Source organism: Pelodiscus sinensis, chromosome 4, assembly GCF_049634645.1.
Source record: "Pelodiscus sinensis isolate JC-2024 chromosome 4, ASM4963464v1, whole genome shotgun sequence".
NCBI lineage: Eukaryota > Metazoa > Chordata > Testudines > Trionychidae > Pelodiscus > Pelodiscus sinensis.
In genome coordinates, this window is record NC_134714.1 from 70,426,546 (window position 1) to 70,453,889 (window position 27,344).

The window sequence follows — 27,344 nt, forward strand, 5'->3', positions numbered from 1 at the left end:
TGAGCTGTTCTCAAAGCGTTGGTTGAAACTAGGGATGTGACTAACTAGTTGACTATCCAATAAGCAAATGCTTATCAGATAGCTGACATGCTAGTTGACTAGTTGCTCCCCCACCCCCTTGCTGCCTATCACAAAGAGGCAGCAAGGGGGCGGGGCAGGAGGGAGTCCTTCAAAGCAGAAACACCACTTTGCAATGCCACAGGGAGCATGGGGTCAGCGGGGGACTGCTTGAGACCTAGGGCTGTTGCTAAATTTCAAAGGCCTGAGGGACCCTTATCAATTAATCAAACAGTCAATGCAATTTGCACTGACTATTTGATTAGCTAATTAATTGAAATTTTACATCCCTAGTTGAAACCCCAAAGGGGATCATGACCCCCTTTAAATGGGGTTGCCAGTGATGGCTTATACCTGTGGGACCCAGGGCTGAAGCCAAAGCCCAAGTGCTTCATCATGTCAAACCCATCTGATGGCTTGTTATCCTCTCAAAGAAAGCTTTGTGGAGAAAGAAGCAGTGGACATGGTATACCTAGACTTTAATAAGGCATGCACAGTTTAGCATGACCTTATCAATGAGCTAGGGAAATACAAGCTAGATTGGGCTAAGGTAAGGTGGGTGTATAACTGGCTGGACAACCATTCTCAGAGTGTAGTTATCAATTTCACAGTCATGCTGGAAGGGGTGTAACAAGTGGGGGTTCCACAGGGAGTCTGTTTTGGGGCTGGTTTAGGGTTGCCAGCTGTGCAGTATTGATCTGGACAGTCCAGTATTTTTGCCTCCTGTCCGGTTAAAAAAAAGTCAGAAGATACCGATACCTAAAATGTCTGGTATTTTCTGGGGTTCTCTTTCCCCCCCCCCCGCCCCCCCAGGAGGTGAAAACACTGGACACCTGGCAACCGTACAATACACTCAGTAACCGGGCCCAGCCCTCTGCGCCCCTCCCCCCCCCCCCCCCGCCCCGCTTACTTGGTTCCACAGGGGCTTGTCTTTTGGCCGGAAAAGAAAAATAAGATAGCCGCCAGCAAAAAAGCCTCTTTAAGGGTCCATGGTGATTTTTGTTGTTGTTGTTGGCTTAACTGTTGTCAGGGTCTTTTTTGCTCAATAACTTTGTTCTCCCCTTCTTTCCCCCCCACCCCCCCAAGAATTTTTTCCCCCAGTGTTTTTTTTTTTGGAGGGGTCATAGTGGATGACAAGTTAAACATGGTTCTAGGATGCATGAACAGGAGTTGTGAGCAAGACAAGAGAAGTACCGTATATTCCGGCGTACAAGACGACCTCTGATGTTAAAAAACATCCCCCAAAAATCGGGGGTCGTCTTGTACACCGGATGCCCCGCCGCCGGAGCCCCTCCGCGGCTTTGAAAGCCTCGGGGGAAGCCGGCGGCGGGGCATCCCAGGCGCGCCTGGGCTGCGCCCCCGCCGGAGCCCCTCCGCAGCTTTGAAAGCCTCGGGGGAAGCCGGCGGGGGGGCATCCCAGGCGCGCATGGGCTGCGCCCCCGCCGGAGCCCCTCCACGGCTTTGAAAGCCTCGGGGGAAGCCGGCGGGGGGGCATCCCAGGCGCGCATGGGCTGCCCCCCCGCCGGAGCCCCTCCGCGGCGGCGCGGAGGGGCTCCGGCGGGGGGGGCAGCCCATGCGCGCCTGGGATGCCCCCCCGCCGGCTTCCGAGGCTTTCAAAGCCGCGGAGGGGCTCCGGCGGGGGGGGGGGGGGGGGGGGCAGCCCAGGCGCTCCTGGCGGCTTTGCTCCCGGTGCCTCTGGTCTGCTGGGGACCATCTCCAGCAGACCAGGGACACCGGGAGCAAAGGAGGCGGAGGGGCGCTGGGGTATAAGATGAAACCCTATCTTTTAATTAAAAAGATAGGGGGTCGTCTTATACACCCAGTCGCCCTATACGCCGGAAAATACGGTAATTCTTCTGCTCTGCACTGATTAGGCCTCAATCGGAGTATTGTGTTCAGCTCTGGGCACCACATTTCAAGAAAGATGGGGAAATCTGAGAAGGTCCACAGAAAAGCAACAAAAATGACTGAAGATCTTAAAAAAAAAATGACCTATGTGGGAAGGCTGAAAGAATTGGGCTTGTTTAGTTTAGAAAAGAGAAGACTGAGGGGATAGGATAGCAGTTTTCAAGTATCTAAAAGGGTTTTACAAGGACAATGGAGAGAAATTGTTCTCCTTGGCCTCTCAGGATAGGACCAGAAGCAATGGGCTTAAGTTGCAGCAAGGGAGGCTTAGGTTGGACATTAGGAAAAAACTTCCTAACTGTTAGGGTGGTTAAACAGTGGAATAAATTCTCTAGGGGGGTTGTGGAATCTCCATTACTGGAGATATTTAAGACCAGGTTAGACAGACACCTGACAGGGATGATCATTCTAGACACTACAGTCCCCTGCCCTCACAGCAGGACCAAGGACTTGATGACCTCTAGAGGTCCCTTCCAATTCTATGATTCCATACTTCAGCCCTGAGTGACAGGGCCCAGATTGCCTTTCAGACAAGTGCACAATATTATAACCACACAAGAATGTGTATATCAGTGCTTTCCCATTGTTAGAAACCAAACAATTCCACTTTTGCTAAAGTGGGTAGCCTGTGGATCAGCACTCTGTCTGCTGTGCAGTGAAGTTCAGCATAGCCATCCCTGAAGCATAGCAACAACTGCTAAAGCCCGCATGGCAGTTTATTTTTCATTCCAGTAGGAATTCATAACATGCTAATGAATTTTGATGTGTCAAAAAGCAGCTTAAATCACTTCAAAATGACTTTAGCCTGGCCACTAGGAAAGGTGTAAATTAGGATTAGGAATGGAAGGGACCTATTAAATCAGCTTGTCCACCTCCTCAGCTAATGCCAGCAAAAGTTCCCAGCAGCACATACTCCAGTGCTGCTTTCTAGTAGATCCTGCACTTTATTTCATTAAGCATCTTTTATACAAACTTACACCATTTAGGGTGTTACATTAGGAATAAAGAACAGTTAGAAAAAACTACTGTTTAATTGAACTTTCATGATCTGCACATGCCTAAACTGAGTAACTCAGGCTATCTCTACATAGTGTTATTTCAGAATAACAGACATTTAAAAACAACACAGTCTGCATCTACACACAAGCAGTTATTTTGACAATGTCAAAATAATGTTGAGTTGGAGGGCTTCTTACTCCAACTCCTGTAACCCTTATTGTACAAAGGATAAGGAAAGCTGGAGGAAGTGCACTCTTGAAATAACTGCTGCATAGACAGAGCCAAGTCAAAATAAGCTATTTTGATGTAAGCTATACAATTGACGTAGCTCAAGTTGCATAGCTTATTTCCAGTTTAGCCCTGATGTGTAAGTGTGCCCTAAGTGATTTTTTTTAAGCTTTGCTTTCTGTACTGTTTGTTACCATTCACTGAGTCATGTGTAGAGTAAGGCACCTTTCCCAGAGAACTTATCTTCATTTAAGAGCTAGAAAATACCAAACACAGCACACCTTTGGTTACAATATTAGCGTCCCAAGCAATGCAATTTCCAGGTCACTGTTCTTCAGCTTGCCGGATGCTTTCACCAAAAATCCCGAACATGGCAGGAGAAAAAAAAAGGGGGGGGGGGAGGGAAGAGGGGAACAAAATTTGTTGAGCAAAAAGAACAAAAAACAGGTTGCTGCACCTTTAAGAATCCCTGCATTCCTTGCTTCCTCCCCCCCCCCCGCACCCACACGAGTATATATATATATATATATATTTTTTTACCAGGACAGGAGCCAGAAATGACAGACAGACCTGGCAAAAACTGGACACCTGGCAACTCTAACTGTTCTTGATACTCCACCTGCATTCTTTGTAGCTCTCAGATTTAAATAAGCTGCACTTTGAGCAGAGTGCTGCAGGAAGGCCTGGCCATCAGTAGAAGAGCTGCATATAAACAAATCAAAGTCAGCATCACACTTTGGCTTTAAAGTGCAAAAATAAATGCAAGGCCATGTTAAGGCTTGGAACCCACTGAGGCAGAAAATGAATCCCTCATGAGGCTTTGGGGAGAGGAGTTGGTTGCAAAGGCCTCAGCCCTTTGAGACTCATTTGTTGCAGGAAAATGAATAGATCTTGGGGTGTTCGAAAGTTTAAAGAACTTTAGCCTTCACCAAAATGGTTAGTTTCACTGCTATTGGGAGGCCACTTGCGGTTGTGAAATCATTAGCCTTTGTGGTCCCAACAAAAGGGAGAAATTTAAAATAAATATTGAGGCAACAGGAAGGGTTCCAACTTCAAAAAAGAGCAAACTCTGCAAGCAGCTGATAATCAGAGATAAAAACACTGATCTTGGTCTTTGACATACTGGATATCTACCAGATAACAGAGGAGGTTCTAAGCACAGGCTTTTCTAAGAGAAAATAAATACACTGACTAGTCATAAACCCTGACGGACATTTAGTTTCCTCTCAGTCTCTGAAAATGGGCAATCGCTTATACAGTATCACTTCTATCAGTGTAGTTTGCATTTATTTCATAATCATGCTGTTTTCATTTACCTAGGGCCCACAAGTGATGTCAAAAGCCACACGATTATGATCAGACTTCAGTATGTAGTGACAACTCAGCAGTTCTAGTTTTGCTCCTCTCAGAAGAGTAAAATTAAGGACTTGTCTGACAGCTCCACTGGCATTTTAACCTGGGATAGTGTCTGCTGCTATACCCAACTCCAACAAGCTGAAAGAGGGGAAGACGTCCAAAATGTAGAGGTTTTAATATTTAATAAAGTTACATTGATGGTCATAGATTAAGGGAGAAGTTAGTTTCCTTTCAGATTATCCATGATTTTATAGCAGAAAAGCACCACTTCTGCCCTTCCCCTTTTTCCCCCCTCCCTCCTCCAATTGGCCATGTAGTGCATCAAAGTGGTCCCCTTCTCCCTCCCTTGATGGAAGCAGTGGAGCAGCCAGCACTATCAAGGCTTGCTGGAGTCAATAACTGGAGGCTTGTTACTGGGATTGTCAAGTGAGTTTAAGGGAGTTGGAGTGCCAAGCTCTTGTAGAACATCAAATGGAATTTGGTTGCATAAGCTCCTTGAGGTTTTGAAGTTCCCACCCCATATGGCTTTGTCTCAGAACCCACCCAGCTGGCTCTACTACCACGGGGCTTAGAACATCACCCCACTATCTGAAACCTCAAGAGCCTCCTGGAAGCCAAGATCCCAGAGTACTTCTCACATCTTTCCAGAGGTCAAAGGCCTAAGCTTTGCACTACCCAGCTGTCAAAACCTGCAGGTCGCCTCCTCAACTCACCCAGATCCAAATATCTAGGGTGTATCTATACTGCACCCTATCCCAAAATGAACTGCAAAAATTCTGTAGCTTCTGGTTCAATCAGGAAAACAAGATGGCCACCAGCAAAAAGCTTCAACGGCTTTTCTTAAAGGGGCCATGCTGGGTTTCTTTGCTTAACAACTCTCATGGTCTTTTTTGGTTTTGCTCAACAAGTTTGGTGTCTCCCCCCACCCCCCACAGAATTTTTTCCCCCGGTGGTTTTTTTGGGGGGCAGGAGGGGGTCAATATTTTTAGTCAAACCATCTGTCAACCCTAGTAAATCCAGAGATCTATGCAGTCAAAATTGTGGCTGAAGCAGGTGTCTTTAGGGCCCAATCCAGCCTTTGTTGGAATGTGAACTCCCCTTATCTCCATAGTAAACTGCTTTGCTGCCAACTAGTTCCAAAGTTGGGCACCTTCATATTATAGGTGCTGAACTACAATGGGAGCTAGGGCACTCAGACACCCCTCCTCCCCTCCTTGAAGTGGATTCCAGGGTATACAGGTTCAACCACTCTCAGCATACCCACTATACAAGTTGTTCTGAATGTCACCAGAATTGCTGACCACACTGCAGATTTCAGAGGCAGCCACATTTGTTTTTGGAGCCCACAGATGAGTAGATTGGGAAATATAGGCCGGAAATAGCTTTAAACCCTATCTTAATCTCCTTCCTGATAACATTCTGGACTTCTGTTCCCCAGAGTGCTTTACGTTAACAATGTCAGTCCCATCCATCCACTGTCTTTTCTTCGTCTTGTGCTACCATCTTACACTCAACTTACCTTTTAAAAAGAATACTTACACCATATTATGGTTAAAAATAAAGAGACAGTTTGATAAAAAAAAGCAGAGAGAATATTTCCTTCCCAGGTCTAAATAAATGGCTCAGCAGTTAACCAAGAAGGAGGAGGAATTGAATGCAAGTGTGATTAATTGCATTGTGTTTTAATCTTCTTGTGTTGATTGACACCAAGTCAGAGGTGCTTTGCCCTCCCTTTTTGCCATGAGAGCTATTGACCTTTCAGACTGATAAAGAAACATCTGCTTTTTTGCTTGTTTTTCTTGTGTGGTTTAAGAGTTCATATTGCAATTATCAGGGTTGGTCCAAGCTTCCACTAAAAAGGACACTTGCCAGTTATTTATTCAGCCCTCTAAATAGCCTCTTCAGCAGCTTGAAACATTTCTGAAGCATTGCCATTCAAAGTAAGTTTCAAGGGACAGTAAGATGCACCCGCAGTTTTTACAAGCCAGCCAATGCTCCAGACAAGATCATTTTCATGAACAGGGAAGAGTTTTTGTTTGTCATAGACCAGGGGTGCCCAAACTTTTTTCGAAGAGGGCCAGATTTGATGAAGTGAACATGAGTGAGGGCCAACCATTTTGCCTGACATTCTTTGAACCATTAAAATTAAATGCAAATTAACTATTTTATGCAAAGTTTATTGCAAACGGCATACTTTTCATTTTGTCACATGGATGACAAATCTAAACAGGTGTTAAATCATTCTGCCTTTCATATCTGAAGGCCAGATGAAAAAAAATCCAGGAAGCTGAAATATATGTCAGGAACATTGTAAAGTACATTACATATTATTGGTAATAAACGTTGTCTGTCAACTTTTAAGTTCAAAAAATATGAACAGGAACATAACACCAAGTATACATGTTGTGTCCAAATATATTTATAACTGACTTAGACCAACTGACATTAACTGAGATTTTACAATGTATTCATCTCAATACATATGGATTCGTTGGGGGCCATAAAAGATAGATATTGCCAAATTACCTGGGGGGCCGTATTAAACCGGAACACGGGCCGCAATTGGCCCGCGGGCCGGACTTTGGACATGCCTGTCATAGACCATCAAACAGTTTTGCAAGTGAAGTATTTAGCCGTTGCACCCTTGTGAGCTAAGAGGGCAATAGCTTAACTTTGGAATTAGAGGCCTACTCACCAACACTCCCGCAGAATGCTTGTTGAGTGGCAGGAATAGGGACCTGGTCTCTGTCAAGGGAAGGCTGCCATTTTAACCACAGAATAGTTTTGCCAACTCTTTTCTTTGAAGTGGCCCATCTCACTTGTTTAAAATAGGATTTTTCCAGCTATGCAATGAGAGTCCCATCCTGAGAAAAAGTCAGCAACCTCTCTCCTACTGCCTCCCAGCCTCCACAGACCTGGGCCTCTATACATGAGTGTCAGGAAGAAGACTGCCAAATTGATTTGCATGGTATTCTCCTGCCCCCTGCCAAGAAGGCAACCCAACTGCACTAAGTTGATGGAGCCCCATGCAGTCAGCTCCTTGTTTACTCAGTCAGTGGAAATCCCCTCCCTCCAATACCTCTTTATGGGGAAGAGTGCTTATGACACTTCCTGTAGTTATGTAGGCTAAACAAGGCTAGGGTTGCCAGATGGCTTCAACAAAAATACTGGACACACTTGACAGTCTATCACAATCTACATTACATCTTATTTAAAAAATGAGACTTATTTTCTCAATTTTTTTTCCTCAATGGAAAGCTCAAATACTGGACTGTTTGGTTCAAAACCAGATCTGGCAACTCTAAACAAAGCACCTCACCAAATGCCCTCGCAAAAGAGAACCTTGTCCATGCCTACTATGGGTCTGCTCTGCTCATGGGCAACACAAGACCTCCCTTCTAGGCCCATGCAGCTCCCATTCTTTCTATGGAGAGCAACAAGCACACTAATCCTCAAGGGACACTCTAGGGAGAGACTAAAAGCCTGTTACAATGGACAATCACACCAGTCACAGATCCACATTAATCCAAAGCATCAATATGCTCCATCTTACTATAGATCATCACTCTGCATGCTCGTACACTGCAAAGGATGTGGTTAGTGAAAATAAGCAGTTTTTTTAAAAAGTTAGAGATTCTAGTGATGGAAAGTTGCAGTACTGGAACACACACACACACACACACACACACACAAAATCACAGCACACAGTTTAAAGAATTCTAGTACAGGTTGTACCTCCCTTAATCAGGGCTCCTTGGTCTGGCAACAGCCACAGCTTTCCTGGACCACAGAACCCAGCATTTCTGTCCCACCGCCGGACGAGGCGCTGGCAACTCGGGGGGAGCCCCAGTGTGTGTGTGGGGAGAGGGGGTAATGGGCACCCCAGTGGCAGCCAGGGAGCTCTAGGCGCAGCAACAGCCAGGGAGCTGCAGAGCTCTGGCCACAGAGCCAGGAGGCTGAGGAGCTCCAGCTCCAGCAGCAGCAGGGAAGGTGGCATCTAGAGAACCCAGGGGGCTGGGGCAGCAGTGGTGGCAGCCTGGGTCAAGAAAGGATAGACCTCCTCTGGTCCAGCAAATCCCCTCATTCAGGTCCCAAGGATGCCAGACCAGCGAGGTCCAACTTGTCTCTAGAACACTACATAAGTAGACACTCTCAAAAGTATATGAAAGTAACACCTCAGTTCCTTGACTAGTATGGGAGCTGCAGCCTGAAACTAAGCCTGCTGCCTGCCTGCTCGTAAGATGTGGGTAAGAGGTAAACCCTGGTTGGGCAGTGGCTCATGTGGGTTGATCACCCAGTGATTTACCCATTGTGGTGAGGAATCAATACATCTGACCAGCCACTGCCAGATCCACATTTCGACCAGAAAGTCTGGCCAACAACAGGACACCTGGCAACCCTATAGTATTTAGGGAGTATTGTAGAATTGTATGTTTTTTCATGGGAAGGGTAAATATGAGAACAGTGGGGAGAGGGTTAATCAAATTCACTCTGGTCTTTATGTCTCCAGAGAAGTCACCTCCCCGGAGAAGTTTGACTAAAGCAGTTTTAAACTGATTTAGGCCCTTCTTCCTGATCCAGCAAGTAGACAGGACCTCTGGTCCTTCGGATTGGAAGGACTGGGTGCTTGTTCTAAGCAGAAACCGTGATGAACTGGTAACAAGGAATCCCCTTGGGGGGCAGGCTGAAGTACTGTTTCTGCCAGGATCCATGTTAGGGTTGGGGTTAATTCTAGTAATCTTTTAACATGTTGGTTATTGTGGTTTGCTCGGTACAGTTTTACCTTAAGAATAAATCTAGACATGCAGAGGAAGTTGTGTTACTTCAAATGTAGTGATTATACCTGCTAATCATTTCCAAAAAGAAAACGAGTGCCCTTGGGCAACCTATCTGCACTGAGACCACTATGCTGTAGGCATGGAACTATTCAGCCTGGAAATATCCCAGCAAGAATTGGAGAACGATGTGGGTCTCCACCTAAGAAAAGCAACAGTTGAGGAGCTGGAAGCCTGAGTTTAGGTGCTCTTGCAGAGGAGCAATATTGATGCAGTTACCCTGAACTGGATAAAAGGAAGCCATAGATATGCCTTTTCCTAGATTTCCACCCTAGCACATAGAACCAAAATGTGCTTAACTAAGCAGTGTATCCCCTAAACTCAGATCTACTCAAAAGAGTGCCCTCCCCATCATTCGACATTCCTCCTATTGTTGGCTCCTGCAGGGACTTCACACTCTTGTTGGCATCCATTATACAGAAGCATCTGATGCAACAATGTGGACTTTGGTTACTTCACAGCAGGATTAAAGATACAAATAAAGTCACTGAATTTTGTGTTGAACATTAACAAGTGAAATCTTGGTTTGCTCTCATGCAACAAATCATAAGGGAATTACCTCCATGTTGAAGTCTACCTCTAAGCATCAGTCATTCCAAATGGTGGTTGACACAAGGTAGGGGGGATTACTACTTAATAGCAATATTCAAAATTGTGAACTGGGTTTTAAGTCTTCCCTAAATATAAAAACTAGTGGTAACGAATGTGCAATTCTTCTGAAATACATGTATATTCTTTTTTGTACAATAGGTGAATGAGGACTGACTGGAAGAAGGGATCGGACAGTCTTTACCATCCAGCTATCAAAGATTTGTTATCTGTTCCCCCCCCCCCCCCCCACCAGAGATGAGCTTTTGCTTCCTAAAAATTTTCCAAAATAATCTGGGACAACTATAGATTCACCACAAACAGGATTAAAGGGAACTCTCTTTGTGTGGTGCATGCCAAACACATGTAGAAAGTGCCGGACAGTCTAAGGAGTTCTGTTCTCCCCTTGTAGGATTTTGTTTGAGATTTAAGGGAGGTTTTGTGGAAGTGGGGGGGAGATGGCGAGTGGCTTACATTGAAAAGAGCCTTCAATTCCTGTTAATAAAGGTCTCTGCAATAATTGTTTCTTCAAGTTGGAGTAAGATTACGAAAGTTCTAGAAGCAAGAACCTTCTGAATTCAAGCACTCACCACTTGGAGCATAAAGTTCTTGCCAGAAGCTTTCCATATGTAAGCATCCCCCAAAGGTAGTGCCAGAGGACGGGTGACCCAGTGTCAAAATGGAGACTTCGGGGACTGTGAAGACCTTCAAAGAGATCTCACCAAACTAAATTATTTGGCAACAAAATGGCAAATTTAATGTTGATATATGTAAAGTAGTTTAGCTCCAAGTACTAGAGAGATATCTTTGAATCATTGTGGATAGTTATCTGAAAACATCCATTCAGTGTACAGCAGCAGTCAAAAAAGCAAATAGAATGTTAGGAATCATTAAAAAGGGATAGAAAATTAAACGGAAAATATCTTATTGCCTCTATATAAAACCATGGTATGCCCACATCTTGAATACTGCATACAGTCAGGCTACGTCTAGACTGGCCCCTTCTTCAGAAGAGGCATGCTAATTTCTAACTTTGGAATAGGGAAATCCGCAGGGGATTTAAATAAACATGGCCGCCGCTTTTTTCCCGGCTTGGGGAAAAGCCGGAAAAGAGCGTCGACTGGCGTGATCCTCCGGAATAAAGCCCTTTTCCGGAGGATCTCTTATTCCTACTTCGAAGTAAGGAATAAGAGATCCTCCGGAAAAGGGCTTTATTCCGGAGGATCGCGCCAGTCTGGACGCTCTTTTCTGGCTTTTCCCCAAGCCGGAAAAAAGCGGCAGCCATGTTTATTTAAATCCCGCGTGGGATATTTAAATCCCCCGCGGATTTCCCTATTCCAAAGTTAGAAATTAGCATGCCTCTTCCAAAGAAGGGGCCAGTCTAGACGTAGCCTCACAGTATATCAAAAAAGATATACTGGCATTGGAAAAGGTTCAAAAGAGGGCAACAAAAATAATTTGGGGTTTGAACAGGTCCCATATGAAGAGAGAGTAAAAAGACTTGGACTTTTCAGCTTAGAAAAAAAAGAGGAGACTAATAGGAGGGGATATGAGAGGTATATAAAATCATGACTGGTATGGAAAGTGAATAAGGAAAAGTTATTTACTTATTCCCACAATACAAAAACTAGGGGTCACCAAATGAAATAGGCAGCAAGTTTAAAACCAAACAAAAGGAAGTTTGTCTTTATGCAGCACACAACCAACCTGTGGAACTCCTTGCTGGAAGATATGATGAAAACAAGGATTTTAACAGGGTTCAAAAAAAGAGCTAGATAGCCTTTGATGGACCTAACCTCCATGAATCTATTAGTCAGGATGGGTAGGAATAGGGTCTCTAGCCTCTGTCTGGAAAGGGATGACAGGAGAGGGATCATGTGATGATTACCTGTTGTGTTCCCTCCCTCTGGGACATCTGGTATTGACCACTGTCAGCAGGCAGGATACTGGGCTAGATGGACCTTTGGTCTGACCCAGTATGGCCATTTTTATGTTTGTTCTTATGTTGGGCACTCCCTACCCTCTAAGTAGAGATCCCAACACAAGCAAAAAATGGGTACGTGTTGTGGAACTAGGGATGTCAACTGTATGATTTAACTGATAAGCATTTCCCCCCCTTGCTGCCTCTGTATCAGTTAGGAAGGGGTTAAGAGAAGCAGAAGCTAGTGCTGGGGAGAGCCTGTCATGGACAGAGGCTGGTCCCCAACAGCAGCCCCTGTTCGGCAGGTGTGAGCTCCCCATGGACAGCAGCCTCTTTCTGCAGGCACAGCAGCCTCTTTCTGCAGGGAGCTCAGATCCCCCCACCCCTCCATGGACAGGGGCTGCTGCCACTCCACACTGCTGTCTCTGATACAGAAGCAGCAGTGCAGAGTGGCAGGCAGCCAGTCCACAAGGGGAGCTGGTTTTGAACTGGCTCTCATGGACTGGATCTCACCTGGCATCCTGCACTGCTGCCTCTAGTACAGGGGACTACAGAATAGTCAAGTAACCAATAAGAGTTCATGTGGTTACTTGACTATTCAGTTACCCAATTTCTAACACATCTGTGTAGACCACCACCCCATTACAGAAATATGGCAAATTACTTTAAGACAGGGAAATTCTGCCCCACACCCCAGAAAGAATACATCAGTATCCTGGTTGCATAGAGAATCACTAAAACAACAACAAGAAGAAGTTTGCCAGCTTAGGCTTCCCATTTGGGAATGCTACTCATTCAGCTACGAAAGCTTTTAGTGGTGTCGATCAGAACCTGCTTTACAAGCCACATAGTATTTGCCTACTCGATTCTATTTTGTGAGCTTTTAAGAAAAAACCCTTGAATATGAAAACCTCACTGTAGCTTCATCCCATGGTGTTTGTTTTGATGCCAGCAGTTCTGTATTACAGGCAGCTCTTGGAGGGCCCAGCTCCAGGAGTCTGCCAACCAGGACAAAATTTTGAAATACTTATATCCTCCATGAAATGGAATTATCCTTCTCCACCTAGGCTATTGTGCTGTGCTTGAAAGTCAGGCCCCTTTAAGAAAACAAGTTGGGTTTTCAAGAGTTGAATCATGCACTCACTAGTCACTCGAGGCTTTTGGTCTATGGGCTCAGATAAACGTTAATATGCCACCACTACTAAGCTACATTTCTTGCTCCTCCAGAAGAGAAAAAAAATGCCACCACCCACACACCCTAGTGTCTCAAGTGTAACCTGAGTGACACTGAGGTGATTTGCAAGAGGTGGCAGAAGCCAAAATTGTTGATCCTCCTTGCCTTGTAAATCCATACATGAGCCCTCCTGGAAGGATTCAGTTATCACAAGCCAGTTTCAATACAATCTGCCTTTCTACTAAAGAGAAGCTCTGACCAAAAAGAGAACAGAACCTTGTAAGGGTAGCATTTCAGTGTTTGAACGTGGCTGTTACTGGAAGGGTTCAAATGCATAGTTCTGACATGTTTGGGCTTCAATGTTTTGCTAATGAGTGCCATATACTATGGAACTTGCAATAGACCATCACAACCAAAGCTCATACATATGCAGCTGTTACACTGTTTTCACAGGCAGCATTCATTAGAAGTAAGGAATCTGTGATTATGTTGTCACCTTCCCCCATCTCCAGCAAGCAGTATAACCTACTCTTGCTTCCTTTATATTTTAAGGAACAGCACCTTTGGGTTTCAGGCTGTCCTGCAAGGCTCTCAAGTCATAGTTCCAGTGATATTCCATGTGCCTCTGAGACAAGTGCTGGTGTTCAGCTAGACAGCATATGTGGCATCAGGTATAGAACAAGAACTTTCCTAGCCAAAAAAAAGCAAAGCCACGTAAACTAATCCACAGAATTTCTGTGACTTCAACTAAGGAGGCTTCGTTAAAAGTAGTAGGGCTTTTTCTGCTATGAGACAGCCACTGCCTGGAGACATGAACACATAATGCACTCCTGAGCCCAGTCACCAACTGGATCTACCAGTAGATCTTGGAGCCTCTGATAGGAGATCGTGACAGATTTGGCCGGGAAGCTCTCAAGTGGCTGCACTTCAGTTGCCCCTGCAGCCACTGCCATGCTGCTCCTGCCCTTTGCCATGGAGCTGCCCCTTAGAAGCCTCCTGCTTGCTGTACAGGATGTGGGAGGGAGAAGGGGGCACAGATGTCGAGGTGTACTCCCTATCTCCACCCAGACAGAAGGGGATGGAGGGAGCCTGGCAACACAAATCTGTGAGAGAGAGAGACAGAGAGACAGAGAGAAAAAAAATCCGAGACACAGTCCTTCACTCATCTCCTGACCCAACACATGTGGGAGATTGTTATTTCTTGGACTGCTTGCAAAGTGGGTTAGTTTGGGTTTGTGACTGGTCTGTGCATTTCATGATTTTCATTTCTAATGCTTAAATTCAATTCTTTAAGTTCTAAAAATTTAACCTGTTGTGGCTGGAGTAATTATCCCAATGGTAATTGCTGCTTCTGAATGCGGCTAGCATGTCCCTGCAGCCCATGAGAGAGGCAGAGATGGGAATCGCCACATGCTGTCCTTGCCTGCAGACACCACTCCTGCAGCTCCCACTGATCAACAGGGAACTGTGGCCAGTAGAAGCTGTGGGCTCAGTGCCTGTAGATGAGGGGCAGCACATGGAGCCATTGATGTACATGCCAGCTGCTTTCAGGAGTGTTGCAGTGCCAGGGCAGGAGTAAGCCTGCCTTAGCCACACTGCTCCATCAGCCAGAAGCCATCTCAGGCTCTGAGTGGGCACCATTTAACTGTTTCCTGAACCCCTGTCACAGACCTGAACCACCTCCTGCATCTAACCTCCTGCCCCAGACATGAGTCCCTCTGCACCCAAACTCCTTCCCATAGTTTGCACCCTGACACACCTCCTGGACCCCAATGCCCCACCTGGGGCTAAGCCCAGAGTCCCTCCCACACTCCAAATCCCTTGTTCCAAGAGAAGAGCCTGCAACTTAATCCCTATGCCCTGCCTGGAGAAAGTGAATGAGGTTCGGGGAGAAGGGGGATGGAGTGAGCAGGGTGAGTGAGGTGTCGGAGAAGTGGTGGAGCAGGGGCAGGGTGTCAAAGAAGGGGTGGGAAGGAAGTGGAACAAGGGTACTGGGTTTGAAGTAGATCTTACATTGCACTTACATTGAAAAAGTGATCTTGTGGTCAAAAAGGTTGGAGACCACTGCCTTAGCCTTTCCCTCATTGCCTCCCTGGCCCCTCTGTACCAGCATGCTTGGATAACTGTAGCTTCACCTTGCTCAATTGCACAGAGTAGTTTTTAAACCTAGTGCCAAAGGGACACCATTGCCAATAGCGATGGCAGCCTCAGCCATGCCACTTGCCAAAATCCCAGAGTAAGTGATCCAAGATAAAGGGCAGAAAGGTCTAAGTGACATGGAATTTAATTCCATAGCCTTAGCTTACCTAAATGGTAACACCCAAACAAAACTAAGATACCAGGTTTATGGAGGAACAGGAGCTACTACCCCCTTTCATTTAAGTGGAGAGTTTGAATTGCTGCCAAGAAGATTGCAGACTGCCTACAAATTCAGGAAGTTACAACTTTAAAGTGAATCTAGTGTAAAACTAATGCTGTCTTCACAGCCACATGTGATAACACTGTTTAAACAGCTGAAGCAAGAGATCCCTGCCATAGCAGAGTGATTTTTAACCTGTGGTCTTGGCAGACCCTTGAGGAGCTGCAGACTATGCTTGATTTTTCAAAACGGTCTGTATCTCTACTCAGAGTTAGGAGTCTACAAATGAAAGACTGACGACTGCTGCCAAAGCAAGTTCTTTAGCTACATTAATGTGTGTTCAGGAACTTTACCTGTGACTGCAGGTAACAGGGTCAGGGACTGTATCTTCAGTACACCTACCCACTTTTTATACGTTAGCAGCCTTCATTAAAGCAAAATGCTAAATTCATCACTTGCAAGAGACAAATAGACAAGTAGAAACTCAGTTAAAACCAGTCGATTCCCAAAAATGAGGGTTTTAAGTGAAGTCCTAAAATGTAAACCAGCAGTAAAGTTGCTGAGAAAGCCACGGTAGTTGGTTAATCAAACATTTGATCAATAAATTTCTCAAATATTTCAGAATGATGAATACTAAATACTGTAAAACTCACAGAATGTTAGCCCTGGGGTACCATGCTAAATAGATCTCAGAAGTTAAGTCAACTTCTATACTATTAAACAACTGCATAACCAACAATGCAAGTCAGATCAGCACACTGAGCTTCTTGGGTGCATAGCAAAAAAAGCCTACCAGCTGTTTAAGGTTAGTCTTTACATAATCCAAATAGTAAAACTCTTCCCCTCCCCATCCCCAACAGCTGTCAACATCCTAAAAATCCAGCCACCCAAGACAGGCCTAAAGAACAATTTTAAAAGAGCTAGAATTGCCCTCAACTCAATGAAGTGAAGATCTTATCCACTCATGATTTAAACATGAGACGAGAAGCAATGCATAATACTATAGCAATTCTGCTACAACAGAAATAGTATGATGCTCTGAGGAATCTGGTCCAGAGTGTTGCCTTTTGGGGTGTACTTAGTTTTCCAGTACTGTAGTCTCTCCAAAAGGAACCATTAATGTTTCAGTCATTATTAAAAAAACAAACAGAATTACATTTAAGATAACAGCTCAGAGAAAGGAGCCCAAGCACCAATCATTAGGACAATTTTAATCCAGATCTGAACTATGCAGTGTGGACCCAAATCTTTTCAGTGTAACATACTAAGCAGAACTCCAAGCTAAAACAGACTGCAGTCTCTTATGATGGTACAATGGAGGGAAAACAGATTACCTGTATCAAAAAGCAGGTGGAGCCATCTCCCTTGCAGGAGGTAACAGAATGCTTGGACATTAGAACACAGGCATCCCTCTACCATTTTACCATTTGTTGTCTGTGCCTCTTTTGGTGGTGGGGGGGGGAGAGGAGATTGCAGTCATCTATTTCAGTTCCTCATTAATGGAAATTGTAATATGGGGTCCTTACTTATTGCCAGCTGTAGGGAAAGTTATTAAGCTGTGGGGACGGAGGTGCCTGCCTTTACTTCTTTCCAACACCAAGTGAGAAGAGCAGAGCAAGAGTGCACTATCCATCTGGTCTACTTTGGATAAACAAGTGCTACTAAATGGAACATAACAGGTTGAGATTTGTAGAGGGCCATCCAAGTGTTCTCCTCAGGCTGGAGGCATCACTGTCACTGATGCTCTGAAGACCAACAGCTGGAAGGGTAAGCTGCCAGAATTCATGGGTCTGGCTCTTCCATTCCAGCAGAGAGAGAAAGGGGAGGGGTCAGAGTAGAGAAAAGACACCAACTAACCTTTAGCCATCTGTAGAGCGCTCTCATTGAAGACATTCTTACCACTTTTCCATATGCAACTGATCATAGGAATATTAGACTGCACAGGAAGTGTAATGCAATCATGAGAGACCAGAAGTAATTGAAGAGAAGAGTCTGTTAAAATATCAGCCACATTATGAAATTAGATCAGGAATTAAAGTTATTTCTAGGAAATCCTAGGTACTAAACTCTTCCTAAAGATTCTCAGTGAGAATCTTTATTACGAGTCTGAAAGCTGGTGAGACTACACATTCAAAATGAGGTGCTTTCTGCACAGCAAGTCACTTTGAAGCCTAGAATAGCAGCAAATAGACTCAAGCTGCTGTCATAATTGTCTTATACCAAGAGATATAGATACTCATACTTGCTATTGGTAAGCCCATTTTGAGAGCCACATAAAACCAAAATGAAGCAGCAAACCCATGTATCAGAACTCCAGTAGGGATATGGTGTCACGACAGTCAATTTGTACAAGAGACCCACCAAAATCACTCTGAAAGCTTATTCTGTTTTTACTTTTACTTTGCAAACACTGGCCCCTCTTACCTCCTACATATTAATATTCATACCATTTACTGGGTCTTTCATTTAGCAACAGAAGAAAAGCAGGATTTTAAAAAGCCACACAGCAACTAGATGGAAGACTCAGGCACAGGAGTAATACTTGAAACTACTCCAATAATTTGAGTGGCTAAATGAAGTTAGACAAGGTGGGTGAGGTAATCTTTTATTGGACCAATTTCTGTTGGCGGAAGGTACAAGTTTGAGCTTACATAGTTCTTCACATCTGCGGTAGGAAGCAGAGCATTGGTGTTGAAACAGTCTTGTTTAACAGTTAGAGGTGCTGAAGGCAGAAGACACATTGGCTACGTCTACACTGGCCCCTCTTCCGGAAGGGGCATGTAAATTTCAGCAGTCGTCGTAGGGAAATCCGCGGGGGATTTAAATATCCCCCGCGGCATTTAAATAAAAATGTCCGCCGCTTTTTTCCGGCTTTTAAAAAAGCCGGAAAAGAGCGTCTAGACTGGCCCCGACCCTCCGGAAAAAGTGCCCTTTTCCGGAGGCTCTTATTCTTACTTCAAAGTAAGAATAAGAGCCTCCGGAAAAGGGCACTTTTTCCGGAGGATCGGGGCCAGTCTAGACGCTCTTTTCCGGCTTTTTTAAAAGCTGGAAAAAAGCGGCGGACATTTTTATTTAAATGCCGCGGGGGATATTTAAATCCCCCGCGGATTTCCCTACGACGACTGCTGAAATTTACATGCCCCTTCCGGAAGAGGGGCCAGTGTAGACGTAGCCATTTAGATTACTATTTCAAGCCAGGGAGCATGGTAGCAGCCCCAGCATGTATGAAGAAGAAACTCTTGCTTAATAAACACTCAGGCTGTCTCTAAACTGGCAAGTTTTTCTGCAAAAGCAGATTTTGCGGAAAAACTTGCCAGATGTCTACACTGGCCGCTTGAATTTCCGCAAAAGCACTGACTATCTCATGTAAGATATTTCTGCAAAAGCACAGACTACTATACTGCTCCCGTTTGGGCAAAAGTCTTTTTCCGAAAAACTTTTGCGCAGAAGGGCCAGTGTAGACAGCAGAGATTTATTTTCCACAAAAAAGCCCTGATCGCGAAAATGGCGATCAGGACTTTTTTGTGGAAAAGCGCGTCTAGATTGGCCACAGACGCTTTTCCGCAAAAAGTGCTTTTGCGGAAAAGCGTCCTGCCAATCTAGACGCGCTTTTCCGAAAATGCTTTTAATGGAAAGCTTTTCCGTTAAAAGCATTTCCGGAAAATCATGCCAGTGTAGATGTAGCCTCAACTTATTAACAGAAGAAGCAACAGAAATGACCACCTCCAACATCTTTCCCCAACTGTTATTTAGCTCATCCTCTGCTTCATCCCCCAGATGTAAAGTAGTACTCTCTATAAGCTCAAATGTTCCACCAACAGAAGTTGGCCCAAGAAAGGTCTCACCTACCTGTTGCCTGTTGTATCCTGGGACCATCACAATTACAACTCTGCAAATTGAGTAAGTTAGTAATAAAGCTTTAAGGACTGAATCCTATATTCACTGCAAGACATAGTGCCTACTGCCCTGCATAGCCAGATTTCACCCAAAACCAAGAGGCTGCAGAATCAAACCTTACAACTGCAACTAAGGAGTTAAATATCAGTTAATTGAACACTCAGAGGCAGCATGGGATGTCAGGTGGGAGCTGGTCCATCAGGGGAAATAGTTTAAAAAACAGCTCCCCTTGTGAACTGGCTGCCTCAGATAAAGAGGCAACAGCATGGGGTGGCAGCAGCCCCTGTCTAAGGGGGTACCTGAGCTCCTGGACACAGTGCAAGTGGGAACTAAGCCGGGCTGCCTGCCCACCTGTCTCCTAACACACTTTAAATGCAGAGCCTCAGCAGGGGTACGTTCTAGACCTGGCATGAGCCAGAACTAAGCCAGGCTGCTGACCAGCCTGCAAAAAATTTACTGACAAGGGATGGGGAGGGAAATGCATGCAGTCTATAGTATTAACCTATAAGCTTTTGCTTATTGGTTAACCAGTTAATCAACTACACTATCACATCCCCAAGTGCAACCTTTTCCACTTCTAAAAAGAGTGTTTCCTGAAGGGTATTTCTCTTCACTTATCACAGATCTCTTCTCAGGATCAGAGAAACACTGTGGGTATCCCTCTTTTGAGAGAGGGATGCAAATGAAGACATTAGAAATGGCAAATGAAGCCAGGATTTAAATATCCCGCGCTTCATTTGTATATTAACGTTATAGCGCTATTTCAAAATAACAGACGCTGTTAAGACGCAGGAATTTCAAGAGAAAACCTCTCAAAATAACCCTTATTCCTCATACAATGAGGTTTATCAGTTATTTTGAGAGAAGGGTTCTCTCGAAATAGCTGCATTTTAACAGTATCTGTTATTTTGAAATAGCACAATATGCAAATGAAGCACAGGATATTTACATCCCAGCTTCATGTGCCATTTCAAATGTCTTCATTTGCATCCCTCTCCCAAAAGAGGGTGCAAGTGTAGACATACCTTGTATGATGTAGCCTAGCAGCCATAAAAAAATTAGCAATTCAAATAATTTGTCATGAAAATGGGAATCTAAAGCTTGGCACCTTTAAACCACCGATAGCTTTATTGGCGTGCCTAACTCCGTAGTCACCAACCCGTCGATCGCAATCAACTGGTCGATCCTGGGAGCCCAACCAGTTGATCGCGAGGCTTTCGGGGGCCCCCCTTCACTGCCCCCCCCCAGATGAATGGCACGCTGATGCTACCTCCAGGGACATGGAGGAGCGCAGGCTTCCGTCAGGGTGGGGGGGGGGAGGAGGGGGGAGTTCTGCAGCTGCACGCCAGGTCCCAGAAGTGCACGGGCTGCTCTTCCTTCCCCACCTCACCCCTCCCCAACAGCCAGCACAGTACCTAAAATGCCGGTCTATCGTGCGCTGGGGACTTTTCCCCACGTGCAGGAAGGCAGCAGGGGAACAGAGGGTGGGGGTCCAGGACTGCACTGGCTCCAGCTGCTCAGGCGGCCTGCGCTGCCATGGGGAGCAGAGGAGTAAGGTGCACGCTGTTCAAGTGGTTGGGGCTGGCGCAGTCCAGGACTCCCCCTCCCTCCCACGCAGGAAGGCAGCAGGGGAATAAAGTCTCCTGCACACCAGCTCCAGCTGGCGTGGCCCAGGACTCCCCCTCTCCCCATTCCCACCCCACACAGGAAAGCATCAGGCATGCAACAGACCAGTGTTTCAGGTACTGAGCCGCTGTTGGGGGGGGGGGAGATGGGGGAGCAGCCTGCACATTTCCTGGGCCTTGGCACGCAGCTGCAGGATCCCCAGGTACCAGTCCCTGTCCCCTCTCCCTACCCAAACCCCCACAAGTACCCTGCCCCAGCATCCACCAGCACTCTGTCCCCTGCCCCAGTCCCTTGCCCTGACACTCAGTCCCCAACAGCACAGTTGGGGCCACATTAGTGAAGCCTGAGGGGTTTGGAGGTGTTGTGTTTTTGTATCTCACTTGTGTAGCCCCTTGACTCAGACAGGTTTCCTGCCCCCTCAAAGACAAGGCTGAAATCTTGTGTTTGACATAGTATTTTATTTAAAAATGGAACCTGGCAAACAAGTCCCCCAACTGGGGCCAAGCCCTTATCTGGCCACAGCATTATACCATTCCTGTACCCCCCTCCCACCCCAACCCCAAATCTGAGCCTACCATATACTGGGAACCCCCTATCCTGAGCCTCTCATCCCCAAACTCCTGCACGCTCACATCCTCAGTCTTCTGCCTCAACACACTTGCACCATTCACACACACTGCAAATCTGTGCCCTGAGCGGATCATACTCCCAACCTCCCAGCCCTGAGCCCCTCACATCCCAACCCAAACTCCTGCACCCTCACAGCCACAAGCCTGCAGCTTGCTCAGCACCCCAACCCTTCAGCTGAGCCCAACACTCCCCAGCCTGGAGCCCTCCCCGAGCCAGCATCCCCTTCTCCACCTCCTCCTGCAGCCAAATTCCCTCCCAGAAATTGCACCTTTCACTCTTTCCCACCCCTAAATCCCTCATTCCCACCCCAGAGCCCGCATCTCCTATCTCAACACAATGAGGCTAGACTGCTGGAGTTTTTCCAGCAAACACACTCTTTTGGCAGCCGCTGTACTCCTTGTTCCACAAGGAATGAGGGGGCTTCCAAAAGAAGGGGGTTTTCCGACACTTGGCCCAGTCTAGATGGACCAAATATCGGAAAAATTTCTTCCAACAGAATTATTGAACAAAAGCGGCAGTGTAGCCATGCCGTGAGAGTGTATAAGGGATGGATATAGCAAGTGATGGAGAGAAGGGGAACAGAGAGGGAGGTGCCTCAAGGAAAGAGTGGGGTCTTGGGGAAGGGATGGGGTAGATCTTGGCTTGTCCTGACATTAAAAAGTGATCTTGGGTATAAAAAGGTTGGAGACCACTGGCCTAACTCAAGATCATCTGAAATGGGTTTTGCCCATGAAAGCTCATAACACTATAGATATTTCTTGGTCTACAACTACGGTTTTTAATCAGGTGAGAGATTACTACAGGCAGTCCCCGACTTACACGGATCCGACTTATGTCGGATCCGCACTTACGAACGGGGCTTTCTCGCCCCGGAGGTCGAGGTAGCGGATTGCTACCTGCGAGCTCCGGGGTGAGAAAGCCCCGTTCGTAAGCTGCTCTGGTGCCCCTGATCTGCTGGAGACCGTCTCCAGCAGACCAGGGGCACCGGGCGGGTTCCCGCGCTTCTGAGGCTTTGCCAGAGCAAAGCCTCAGAAGCGCGGGAACCCGCCGCTGCTGCCGCTTCAGTCCGGGTGCCTGTGGTCTGCTGGGGACCGTCCCCAGCACACCACAGGCACCGGGACTGGAGCCGCAGCCGCGGGGGGGTCCCGTGCTTCTGAGGCTTTGCCAGAGCAAAGCCTCAGAGGCGCAGCACCCCGCTGCGACTCTGCTCCCCCTGTCCCTGGTCTGCTGGGGGGGGTGGGGCGCGGCTAGTGTGCCCCTCCCCCAGCAGACCAGGCTTTTGTTTTGGACCCTGGAGCAGAGCAGCTGGGGCGCTGCCGATTGGTCCTGCAGCGCCGCTCTGGGCACTACTGGACCAATCCGGCAGCACCCCAGCTGCTCTGCCCCAGGTCCTGATTCAGCCGCTGCTGGTCAGTTTCAGCAGTGGCTGAATCAGGACGCCTGGGGCAGAGCAGCTGGGGTGCTGCTGGGTTGCTCCAGTAGCGCCGAGGAGCGGTGCTACTGGAGCAACCCAGCAGCACCTCAGCTGCTCTGCCCCAGGCGTCCCCAAGTCAGCCGCTGCTGAAACTGACCAGCGCTGACTACAGGAAGCCCGAGGCAGAGTTGGTCTGCCCCAGGCTTCCTGGAATCAGCGCTGATCAGTTTCAGCAGCAGCTGACTTGGGGAAGCTTGGTGTTCTTAAGTTGAATCTGTATGTAAGTCAGAACTGGCGGTCAGTTTCAGCAGCGGCTGAATCTGGACGCCAGTTCCGACTTACATACAGATTCAACTTAAGAACAAACCTACAGTCCCTATCTTGTACGTAACCCGGGGACTGCCTGTAGATGGGATTTGAATTTCAATATGCTAATGGAACAGGGGGAGGGGAGAGAAGAGAGAATTATGCTACACAACTTTTTAACAAGCTACTTGAAGAAGGGGACAAAGATTTACTAGTTAAAGACACAAAATCCATAATTATACATCAAAGAACCCATACTTTAAACTTTTAAAGACACATGTCTTTCCAATACACGTTGGCTACGGCTAGACTGGCATGATTTTCCGCAAATGCTTTTAACGGAAAAGTTTTTCCATTAAAAGCATTTGCGGAAAAGAGCGTCTAGATTGGCATGGACGCTTTTCTGCAAAAGCACTTTTTACGGAAAAGCGTCCATGCCAATCTAGACGCGGTTTTGCGCAAGAAAGCCCCGATTGCCATTTTCGCAATCGGGGCTTTTTTGCGCTAAAACAATACCACGTTGTCTACACTGGCCCTCTTGCGCAAAAGCATTTGCACAAAAGGGCTTTTGCCCAAACGGGAGCAGTATAGTATTTCCGCAAGAACACTGACAACCTTACATGAGATCGTCAGTGTTCTTGCGGAAATTCAAGTGGCCAGTGTAGACAGCTGGCAAATTTTTCCGCAAAAGCAATTGCTTTTGCGGAAAAACTTGCCAGTCTAGAAGCAGCCAAAAAGCTATGGAGCCAGATTATCTTTTCCCACTGACTGCAAAATTCTTTGGGGAAAAGTGAGTTCATTGAATTCATGGGGTGAGTAGAGACTCAGTAGCCGTTTGGATTTTAGAGTCTCTTGAAGTGACTTCTATTTTTTTTTTAAAGGATAGAGTTCATGGAGCAATTAAACTGGCTTGTAAAATACAGTATATAAAAAAGGCCTACAAGGAACCTGATAGACAGGCTTGTTGTGCCATTATGCAGGCTGGCATCAGGATTTGTTTGTTTTATTCCTCATCTCATCTGTTCCTAATTAAGGCTCTCAGCTACTTCATTGAGGAGGGGCCATGTAAGTACCTAGATAATTAAAAAAAGAAAAAAAAAAAAGCTGTTGAAGAATCTAACTGCCCAACATCAGACCTTTGGGAATTGGAAATTAAGTGCTTCACTATCAAACAATACAGTTTCATTTAGAATTCTTATGCATATCACAAAACCTTGTGTTTCCTCCAACTTTCAAAATTCCTGTCTCCAAGGATTTATGACACACACTGGATCTAATCTACCACATTCTAACTGCGGCTGTTACACATCTGGTCATAAAAGGGCTACAAGGTGCAGTTGAACACAAGGACACTTTTTTTTTTAATGGGGGTACAGGGCATCCCCGCTATAAGTCGCTCTGGTATCCATCCGTTCCGCACTAAAGTCATTGACACTTGTAGGAACTGATGCATTGTAAGTCTTCCCAAACCCCCCTCTTAAGTCATGCCAAAAAAAAAAAACCCCACACACACCACCCCAATTTGCACAAATGGAGCTCAGACAAAAAAAATTCCCCCTCTAAGTTGTTTTGCTAGAAGTCCAAGTTCTTTGGAACATGTCTTGGACTTATAGCAAGGCTGGCCCATAGCTAGTTTTTCCACAGCATTAAGAGTTTTTAAGTGAGTTTATATTATTCAGTAATATGGTTTAGTATGACACTTCAATTTCATGTAAAAAATCTGATATATTCTGAGTGGAGAGTCCTACATAGAGCTTACCCTTATAGTTAGATTACATACTAATTATTCCAGACCAATCAGCAAAAAGGGTATATAAACCGTGCACCTAACATGTTTACATACAGATTAAGTTTTTCCACTTACCCGAAATTGTTTTTATTGCAGAATTTGACTTTAACACAACTAGTGTTTTACAGCTTTAGCAGTCAGAATCATTACCCAGTCTAGGAGATCGGCTGCAGGGGTAACATGTCAGCTGAAATACTGTATTTAGAACAGAGGTGTTCTTCCCCCAGAGCAGTTTAATACTCCGGTAAGTAAAATTAACAGCCTCAATAAGAGTCAAGCATATATTCAAAGACAGGACTAGAATCTTAAGGGGAGAAATCGTGAAGGCTGAAGGCATCTAGAAGGGATTCATTTAATCCCTACTTGGAAGCCTAACAGGGAAAGTCCCAAAGCTATGGTCTGGGAACCAAGTGATCCTATTAAACACAAAGCTAGCAATATAAAAATAAAGCACGTTAACTTTGTCCCCTCTTTTGTATCACTGGGGGATGTGTGCACCTGGGCTCTTGATTTTAGGGATCTTCCAAACAGCTAACTATATGAGTGCACTGCCGGAGTCTCTCCCCGCCTGTGAAGCAGAACTCCAGAGGCAGCCACAGGTACTGGCACTAGGGGGGTGGGGAGGAAGAGTAGGGGAGGAGAGCCGCCTGCTGCATCCCCTGGCTTCATGTAGTTTCCGTCTCACGCCGGGTTTGCAGTCGGGGTCAATGGGCTGGCAACGGGTCAGATGCCCCTGGAGGCAGTGATGGCTCAAGCCCAGCAGGGCCGGAGTAAGCCCACGAGCGACGCTCCGGCGCCCATTGGGGAGCCACTCTGGGATGGGAGGCAGACAACCGGCCCCAGCGTACGTATCAAATAGCGAGGTGTGCGCGTCCCTGGGGAGGGGAGGGGGGGGGGGGGGACATAACCAAAGCAGCCAGAAGCACCGCAGGACCGCGAGCGAGGCTCCGGGCCGCCGAGTGCACAAGAGCCCGCAGCGTCCCGGGCAAGCCTGAGGGGTCAGTGCGGGAGGCGGGGGCACCTGGCTAAGGACCTGCCCGGGCGCGGAGAATGCAGGAGTCTCGCACTTACCCGGGGCCCGGTCGCCCTGTGGCTCCCGACCTGAGGCAGCTGCGCCAGCAGCAGCCCCAGGAGCAGCTGGGGAGGGAGGAGGCTGCACCAGGCTCTGCAGAGCCGCATCGCCACTTGGGTGGGGGTGGGGGTCCAGACACGAGACACCCCCTCGCGGCTGGCCGGGCTGCAACTCGCTGCTGCCGTCAGCCTGCGGGACAAGAGGCGCCCGGAGAAGCCGGAGGCAGGAGGCAGCTCCGTGCCCTACCGGGGCGTGCGGCGCACTCGGGCAGCCCAGCTCTACCCCGTCCAGCGGCGCCAGGTCGAGTGCCTCAGCCCGGGCCATTGGGATCCCCGTTATAAAGACGCTGCCTGGGCGGGGCCAGGCAGGACTGACTGGGGGAGGCGCCCATCACAGCGGAGCGGCGCTGGGCGAGAGCCAATGACAGCGAGAGGTGGGTGTGCCCCCCTCCCCTCCTCTGCTGCTCCCCCTGCGCGGAAGGGGGCAGCGGGCTGCTCGGCTTGCCCCCTGCGGCTGCATGTTTGGGTTCCAGCGGCGGGGCTTCCGAGGGACGAGCAGCGCGAATCACGGAGAGGCACACGCGGGTGCAAAGCACCGTGCACCTCCATCGCCTCACCTCTGTCACTCGCAACAGCTGGGATCAGCCACACCAGCAGTGCCCTAGCCAGTCCCTGCCCTGTGCCCCGGGAATGCTGCTTGTGCACCGCTCTCCCAGCTCCCGCAAAGGAGAGGCTGTTTCTTTGGTTTATGACCGGTTGCACTCTCCAGTTGTCCTGTGCGGGCACACTGCGGGAAGGCTTGCCTGACACTGAAGGGTGATGGAGGAACATTTCCAGTTCACCTGCTTGTGATGGCCTAGAAACCTCCATGTAGGGTTCAGGAGCTAGTGGGAGCATCAGGTGATCTAGCAATCAAAGGTACAATAAGCACACCCCGGTATTTTCCTCAAACCCTAATTCTTGAGCCTTTATAAAGTCCAGTCATTGCAGAGGGGTGGGGAACAGTATGTTCTTACAGAAGATAGTAAATGGGTGGTGAGCTATGCCTTCCCCAAGGCAATTTGTCCCTATACCTGGTCCTATAATGTGTCCTTTCTGTCTGAAAATCTGATTGGGGCTTCAATCCTCAGCCCTGCTTCTTTCCCCTTGCACTTGGAGGAAGTCTGAGGCAAAGTAAAATCCCCCATGC

General features: G+C 47.0%; 1 protein-coding gene across 6 annotated transcripts in view; it reads right to left on the bottom strand.

Annotated features, from left to right (window-relative positions):
- Positions 1-26,483, bottom strand: part of SMOC1 (SPARC related modular calcium binding 1) — a 180,652-nt gene extending 154,169 nt beyond the window's left edge. For 3 of the 6 annotated variants that reach the window (XM_075927322.1, XM_075927321.1, XM_075927320.1), the window contains exon 1: positions 26,156-26,483. In XM_075927322.1, the coding sequence (XP_075783437.1) occupies positions 26,156-26,480 (325 nt within the window). In that variant the 5' untranslated portion in view covers positions 26,481-26,483. Of the gene's footprint in view, positions 1-17,279; positions 17,415-26,155 lie in introns of all 6 variants that reach the window. The other 3 variants (XM_075927324.1, XM_075927323.1, XM_075927325.1) reach the window with 2 other exon arrangements.
- Positions 26,484-27,344: the final 861 nt, after the last annotated feature.